At 48.5% G+C, this 8,435-nt stretch overlaps 1 protein-coding gene across 4 annotated transcripts in view; it reads left to right on the top strand.

Moving 5' to 3' along the window:
- The window catches only part of LOC105994308 (zinc finger protein 2-like), a 73,971-nt gene that overhangs the window by 997 nt on the left and 64,539 nt on the right, over positions 1–8,435 (top strand). The window contains exons 2-3 of one of the 4 annotated variants that reach the window (XR_001175496.1): positions 1,060–1,134; positions 1,211–1,257. The exons of 2 other annotated variants lie outside the window; for them this stretch is intronic. Coding sequence is in view for 1 of the 2 variants with exons in the window: in XM_013027759.1 (XP_012883213.1) it covers positions 1,300–1,317 (18 nt within the window). In the remaining variant the exon portion in view is untranslated. Of the gene's footprint in view, positions 1–1,059; positions 1,135–1,210; positions 1,258–1,283; positions 1,318–8,435 lie in introns of those variants that run through there. One more of the 4 variants, XM_013027759.1, reaches the window with a different exon arrangement.

Below are 8,435 nucleotides of genomic sequence, written 5' to 3'. Positions count from 1 at the left end.
TGGTCTCCGGGCATGTTCCGGAACCTCGGCCCCAGCCCTGGCCTCACGCCCCAGTCTCATCCTTCCACCGCCTTCCCCCTACCCCCGGCCCCACCGCAGCGGCTCGGGGTTCGAGACCCGACCCCGACTCTGCCCCCGCCTTCGGCCGGACCCCGGCCCCACCTGGCTGCACCTTGGGAGACCCCGCAGCGCTGATCTGTACGGGCCATTTTTTTTTTTTTCTTTTTCTTTTTTTGTCGGCAGTGGGGCTGAGCTGTGAGGATGGAGGATTGAAGTCAGCCTGGGCAGGAAAGTCTGACACTTTTCCTTTTAGGTCACAGACTGGGACTCAAACTGGGTATAATGCTTCTTCATTCACTTTTGCTGTTCACCCCCTCCCTGAGCCAATTAACCAATAGAAAGCTAGAGAAATGTGGCCCAAGTGGTAGAGCACCAGCCTTGAGTGAACTAGCTCAGGCACAGGGTGCAGTGTCAGGCTTTTGGAGGAAGTAGGCAGGCGGGGGGGGGGGGGGGGGGGGGGGGGGGGGAAGGGGAGGAAACTGGCTGCTGCCTAGAAAGACCAAGACCAAGTCCCTATCAAAAACACCATCTGAGTCAACCATTCTTGGAGTGCACTGGCCTAAAACTGCCCGAACTTGCAAAACAAGCTACATGCTACAAGTGCACACTCACTTAAAAGTTCTGCTTTTACCCCATTTATAGAAGCTCGGCTGCAACTGTACTCAGTGAGACCTCTCTGATACCAACCAGGGAGTTCGCTGGGAGTGTACCCCAATAAACTTTCCTATTAATCTTGTTTTTAGGGGGTCTGGTTGTGGGGCCTGAACTGTGGGCCTGGGCACTGTCCCTCAGCTCTTCAGCTCAAGGCTAGCACTCTACCACTTGAGCCACAGCGCCACTTTCGGCTTTTTTCTTTTTGCTTATGTGGTGTTGAGGAATCGAACCCAGGGCCTCAGGCATGCAAAGCAAGCGCTCTACCACTGAGCCACCTTCCAAGCCTCTATTAACCTTTTTATTCCTCTCTGCGTACTCTATTCTCACCTAAAACCTTACACCCAGGTCCTGAGTTCAAGCCCCAGGACCTGCATTCCCCATCACCCCATGAGTGGGCAGCACAGGACCATCTTCCCCATGGTGAGGTCCTCCCTGGGCTGGGGCTGGGGCACAGGGAGTGTATGTTGGGTGTGGGCATTAAACAGGATTTTTTCAGCACTTAGGACTGACTTCTGGAAAGTGATATCATCTAAGGAGGAAGCCCAGGGAGGAGGAAGAAGAAAGACAGAAAGACAAGGAGCAGGGATGGCGGCTGTGACTCAGGTAAAACCGTGTGGTGTCTCCTTCCTATGCACAGAGGTGGCCTGGGTGCTGACTGTGCTGGCGTCTGCTAGCCATGTGTGTTCATGTCTCCCATGCCTTTCCTCAGCCCTGTCCCTTCCACTGGGCGTGAGCACAGGAGGGCATCACCCACCAAGTGTTCCTGTGTCCTTGCTGAAACTTCTCTGCTGGTTTTGTTGTAAACTTGGGGCTCTCTTTCTCATTGTACCCCCCAATCCTGGGCTTGAATTTAGGGCCTGGGTGCTGTACTGAACTATTTTGCTCAAGCCTGGTGCTCTAAAACTTCAGGCATAACTTAATTGGAGATAAGAGTCTCCAGTTGGCTTTGAACCCTGATCCTCAGATCTCAGCCTCCTGAGAGACAATTCTAGGCCAGAGCCACTCCTGTTTGTCTGGGTTCTTTTAACACAGCTCCTCATATGCCCTCACTTTCTCAGAAGACTGCACGGTTGTAAAATTCCACATAGTTTTTTTCCTTTTGGTTTCATATCAAAGTCACCATTACAACCTAACATCCTGAAGCTTCCTTCTGTCGCTGCTGTGTTGATTGCTTTGTTATGGTAGGCATCGCATCAGTTTATAATTCTTTCTAGTACTTTGAGTCTATGGATTGTGTGTGTGTGTGTGTGTGTGTGTGAAATGCTTCTGGATTTTCTCCTTGGGGACAGTTGACATTTGAAGACGTGGTGGTGGATTTCATCTGGGGGAGTGGCGATGCCTGACCCCAGCTCAACGCGCTCTGTACAGGGACATCATGCTGGACACCTGCGGAAACCTGGTCTCCGTGGGTGAGCACCCCTCCCTTCCTTGCACAAGTAGGGAGTTTTACTCTTGGCTTTGGTTTCCCCTAATACCTGGACAGCCCCCAGTCTCCATGACTAGATGTAAAGCTCTGTGGACTCAGAGATGGGAATGTGCTAACGTCACCTCCAGACTTTCACACCCATCCTTTGTCCTGCTCCTGTATGCATCTCTGTGTCCACAGCTTAAGTGAACTTGTGTGCATGTCAGCTATGGCAGGCTTCTCTCTCTTCTGCTTTTTTTTTCCCCTTCCCTTTCTTCCCTTCCTTTCTCTACTCTTCCCTTTTTTCTTTTTAAAATTTTTTAATATCTTTTTTTTAGGTATTTATTTATTCATTTATTTATTTTCGATCATGGGCCTGAACTCTGGGCCTGGGCCCTGTCCCTGAGCTCTTCAGTTCAAAGCTAGCACTTTACCATTTGAGCCACAGTGCCACTTCTGGCTTTTTTCTGCTTATGTGGTGCTGAGGAATTGAACCCAGGGCCTCATGCATGCAAGGCAAACAATATACCACTGAGCCACCTTCCCAGGCCCCCCCCCCTTTTTCTTTGTATGTGCTAGGCAGGTCTTCTTAATCATTAAGCTCTATCTCTAGCACTATGGCAGACTGACCTCCTTCCCTCCCTCCCTTTCTCTTTCCCTTCCTCCCCCCTTCCCTCCCTCCCTCCCGTTCTCTTCCTCTTCTTCATGTTATTTTATTTTTGAGAAAAGGTCCCGCTTTCTAGCCCTGGGTGGCCTTGATCCTCTGAGTCCTGGAATTACACACAGATGATACCACACTCAGACTATGGCAGACTTTGAACATACGGATTTCCTCATCCTTCTGACTCGGTGGTTCTTACGTTGCTGTCTGTACTCTGAAGTGTTCAGATGGAGGCAGTCTGCTGAATGTGTGAGCTGTCTTTTGCATCATGTGTGATGTCCCCTTTTCCCATGAGCGTGAGACTGGCGATTCTGGAAAGGCCACAGCAGATTGTCTTTCTATAAACAGGAGTCTCCCCTCCCAGCGTGAGTGTGCTTTCGGTGTTGGAGCTCAGGAAAGAGCCCTGGGTGGCATAGAGCCATGTGACAACTCCAGGAGAGCTGAGTGGTTGGGAAGGCGCCAAAGGTGAGAACACAGATAAGAGCTCAGATGTATAGAGATGGAGCTGGGGAACCTGGGCACAAGTGGAAGTTTTCTGTAGGAACATGAAAGTGTCACTGCTGTGAGCCCTAAAGGACTTTAGAATGTCTCTACTTGTGCCCTGTCCTGCAGAGCAATATGCTATTCTGTGTCTCCACTGCATTTCCTGTGTCCATTGAAGCACTCTAGGCTGGCTCTCCAGCTAATGGTGGGTGTGCAGTACCCCAGCGTTTTTTTTTGTTGTTGTTGTTTTGTTTTGTTTTTGTGGGTCATAGGGCTTGAACTCGGCTTGAGCACTGTTTTTGATCTCTTTGGCATAAGGCGAGCACTCTACCAGTTGAACCACAGTGCCACTTTGGGTTTTCCAGTGATTAATTGGAGATAAGAGTACAGACTGCCCAGACTGGTTTTGAACTGTAATCCTCACTTCTTAGCCTCCTGAGTAGCTAGGATTACAGGTGTGAGCCACCAGCACCTAACCCCAGCCATGACTTTTATTTTTTTTAATTTATTTTTAATTATTTTATTGTGATTAAGTGATTACATAATTCCCAAATTTCACAGTATTGTGGGATGATTTTGCTCAGTTAAAGTCACAAACACATTCTAACTTTCCTGGAGCAAATTGTCTATCACGGTCTGTAACATTTATGAGTTCTATGAGTTTTGCGATACAGTTATTTCTTCCATGTTGGGTGGTATGTACATTTCTTTTTTTTTTGCATAGCATCAGATGTTCCCTTTTTCCCATTTGTTCCCTCTATCCCATCGCTGCCATTAAGTTGCTTAGTTCATTTTGGTCAATGTCCTGTGTAGCTAATGGGTCCTGCTGTTGTATGTTTTCCCCTGAATCCCTCTAGTTCTGTGTCATCTGGGTCCCCTCTGGTGTGCACATATATACCATACATGTGATCAGCAGCATGGGCTTATTTAGTAGTGGTTCGACCAGATGAGTGGAAGTTCTTTGTTTCTAAAGTCCTGTTAATTTTGTCATATCACCTAACATTTTGGATTTAACCTCCACTTACCAGGGAGACCATGTCTGTTGGTCTCTTTCAGCCATGACTTTTATATGCTGACTTCATTTCCTTCAGATGCACACCTAGAGCTAGATGGCTGGACATTGCACTTCGTATATTCTGTGCTTTTTGTGCAACACAAGTTCTTTTGCTTTTTTGTTTTTGTTTTTTTTTCTTTTTTGGTTGGTTGTGGGGCATGAACTCTGGACCTATGTGCTGTCCCTGCGCTCTTAAGCACCAGGCAAAGTTCTACCACTTCCTCTTTTCTGGTGGTTCATTGGAGATGAGTCTCATGGACTTTCCTGCCTGAGCTGGCTTTGAACTGTGATCCTCAGATCTCTGCCTCCTGAGTAGCTAGGATTACAGGCGTGAGCCACTGGCACCCGGCTGTTTTTTAAGGGAATTACTTGTTCTATCATGGTTTACTTTTTTGGGTTTTCTTTTGGTAACTTGACTATCATCTAAATGTAGTCAGCATGCATTGTACCACACAGTTTAACACACATTGTTTTAAAATTCGTTTGCTGTGTGTGTATAGGCAGTATATTGTATATATTGATATATTGCAGGTGTTTTTGTCTTTTTTTTTTTCTGGCATTATTGTATTGCGTTCCTACTCCCCCCTCCCCCTCTGCTTTGCAATTCAGATTTATCAGTCAATTCATTCTGCAAACTGCGTTTGGCTCTGAATCATTATATTGTGTTATATGTAGCATTTTTTTGTGCATAGTCAATATGTTGTAAATAGGCTTTTTTTCTGTTTGTTTATAATATAACATAGGACTTTTGGCAGTTAGGTGTGTTGTGGGGGCGGAAATCCTGTCTTCCTGATGAGATTGGCTCAAGATGCAAGTTTCCTCATAGGTTGTTTGAAACAAGGCTTACCTTCTCTTAGTAATCTACTTTCCAATGAAAGAATCCTATTCCTTTTGTGTTCATAAATATTGTATTTTATGGTTCTCGGAGTTCATATGGCTTGGTTCTGTGTGTGTGCGTGCGCGCATGTGCGTGCGTGCGTGCGTGCGTGTATGTGTATGTGAGTTTCGCTGTAGTATTCTTTCAAGGTAAAATCCTTAACTCTGATTAATTAGATGGAAATTTTATATCTTGGAGGTATTTCTCCTGGCTGTGTAATTAAAGAATTACCACCGAAAGCAGGCAGTGGTTGTGGAGAACTATCCCAAAGTCAGCCCTGTTCCCTGATGCATCACAGGTGGATCCACACTGTGGAGAAGCCACACTGCTGTGCTAAGTGTGGGAAGGCTTTCTCCTTGTGTTCCCATCTCGTAGATCACGAGTGACGGAGCCATAGCAGCATGAAGCCGTATCTCTGTGCACAGTGTGGGAAGGCTTTCTCCAGACGTTACCATCTCGTGGATCACGAGTGACGCCATAGTGGCGAGAAGCCCTATGTCTGTGCAGAGTGCGGGAAGGCTTTCTCCACAGGTTCCCAGCTCTTGCATCACGAGCAATGCCATAGCGTCACGAAGCTGTACCTCTGCAAAATGTGTGGGAAGGCATTCAGACACATGTCCAACCTCTCTGTTCACTGCAGGACGCAGACAGGGGAGAAGCCATACTGATGTAGTGAGTGCGGCAAGACCTTTGTTGCACTCTATATGCTCACCAATCACCAGGCTGTGCACAGTGGGACGAAGCTGAAGATGTACCACTGTGCCGAGTGCGGGAAGGCATTCAGTTACACCTCTGGCCTCGCCATGCACCTCAGGATGCACACTGGGGAGAAGCCTCACTGCTGTGCTCAGTGCAGGAAGAGGTTCATGCAGAAAAGTGGCCTTATGTGCCACAACAGGATGCACACCGGGGAGAGGCCATACCTCTGTGCTGAGTGCGGGAAGGGATTTATGAAGAAAAGTATCCTTGTAGACCACATCTGGATGCACATTGGGGAGAGGCCGTATGTATGCCTGCGGTGTGTGCAGCAAGGCCTTCAGCACATGTACCTGCCTCAGAGCACACCAGACTGTGCACACTGGCCTCAAAGCATACAGGTGTGACTAGTGTGGGAAGGTGTATAGTCATGCCATCGGTCTCGCAGTGCATCTCAGGACACACCAGGGAGAGGCCATATGCGTGTGACACGTGTGGCAAGGCATTCAGCATGCGCCAGACCCTTACCCAACACCAAGCTGTGCACAATGGCCACAGGCCTTACCAGTGCACGGAGTGCGGAGTGGAGTTCACCCATGCCACCCACCTTGCTGGGCACCATAGGATGCACACTCAGGAGAGGCCATAGGTGTGTGGTGAGAGAAGCAGAGCTTGTAATTCCCACTCCTACCTCAGAACCTGCTGCGCCAACCCCACAGAATGCCAGTCCTGCAATTGTGCCAAAATATGGGAAAGCATTTGTGCAGAACATCCATCTTGTGTGCCACCACCATACGCACCCTGGGGAGAGGCCTTTCATGTGGCACATGGATCCAGGTGTTCGGCTGAAGTTCCAACCTCACCAGCCATCACAGGGCTCACGCCCAGCAGAAGCTCACAAGCGAGTGCAGCAGGGTGTGGTGCAGCCTAACTTGACCTCTTGAGGACTCCTCAACAGAATATAAAGGCAAGGATGACAGAACTGCTCAGTGGGAGTTCAGGGGTGCTGCTGAGTGGGGTGGGTCCTGCTATCATCCTAGCAGAGGATGGAGAATTTGAGGGCAGTCTGAGCTCTATAGCTGAGACCTGACTTTCTAAACAGTTTGTGAGAATAGCTGTCACCAAGAGCAGAACACAGGAAATCTTGTCATGCACACAGCAGAGGCTCAAATGTGCACCTCAGTCAGTGGACATGAGAACTAACTTCTTTGCTGAAACCATCCCGGTGGAGTGCTCACCTCTGCACATGACTAGGAACCCTTGGTCCCCTGGTTCTACACCGTGGACTTAGAATTCTATCTGCCAAAGAATGCCAAGCTGAGAATAGGTCACAGCGAGATACACACAATGTACAGGAACGTCCAGAAGCTATGCGTTCCTGTCTCCAAGTGTCATGATTCCGGGTGCTGTGCCTTTATGGCTGAGCCCTGCTAATGAAATGCCCGCCTGGCAGGTTCTCCCCGGTGGGGTCCATGAAGGGCTGGTCTCACCATCTCATGAGGATTATTTCTATGCAAACTCTGGGAAAGGTGAGTATTCCTTCTGAAATCCAAGGACTCTAGAAGGGGAGAATGGTGCAAAACAGATATGCAACATCACCCATGCCACAGGCCCCCCTCCTCAGCCCTCTGTAGGGCACCCTTTACCTTGACCCCTGCCCTCTGTTGGATGCTCTTCACCTTGACCCCATCTTCATGAGGACACTGCACAGCACCAAATGTGAGCTGAAGGGACCAGTGAGAAGTGAGCGCAGCACCATGCTCGGAACAAGTGAGCACCAGGCTACACAAGACTCAGAGATGTGATAGAGGTGAAGCAGGAGAATGGCGGTCCCTGCACAGAATGATGGTGGCTGTCCTGTAGCAGACTGCTGACCGGTCTTCTCATAAGACAAATTCATCTTGCTTGAGATGAAAGAAATTTCTAGAGGGGCTGGGAAGGTAGCTCAGTGGTAGAGTGCTTGCCTTGCATACATGAAGCCCTGGGTTTGATTCCTCAGCACCACATAAGCAGAAAAAGTCAGAAGTGGTGCTGTTGCTCACATAGTAGAGCACTAGCTTATAGCTGAAGAGCTGAGGGACAGCACCCAGGCCCAGAGTTCAGGCCCCATGACTGACCAAAAAAAAAAAAAGTTTCTAGAGTGGAGAATTTAATCAGATCCGGAATGAGGACTTTGGGGTACCTCCATGTTTGAACATTTTCCTAGCAGGTGCTTAAGTCTCAGGGATACACAAACATACAACCAGAACAGCATTTTCTTGAGGATAATTATATAGTACTGCTGCTATTTTGTTACTCTATTCAGAATGTGTCCATGTTTTAGTCAATAAAAATATCCTTTAAAAAAAATACTGAGGGGGCTGGGAAGGTGGCTCAGTGGCAGATTGCTTGCCTTGCATGCATGAGGCCCTGGGTTCAATTCCTCAGCACATAAGCAGAAAAAGCTGGAAGTGGTACTGTGGCTCAAGTGGTAGAGCGCTAGCCTTGAGCTGAAGAGCTGAGGGACAGCGCCCAGGCCCACAGTTCAGGCCCCACATCCAGCAAA

Source organism: Dipodomys ordii, unplaced genomic scaffold (genome assembly GCF_000151885.1).
Source record: "Dipodomys ordii isolate 6190 unplaced genomic scaffold, Dord_2.0 Scaffold105, whole genome shotgun sequence".
Taxonomy (NCBI): Eukaryota; Metazoa; Chordata; class Mammalia; order Rodentia; family Heteromyidae; genus Dipodomys; species Dipodomys ordii.
Note: the sequence above shows the minus strand (reverse complement) of the source record. Positions and strands in the feature narration are given on the sequence as shown.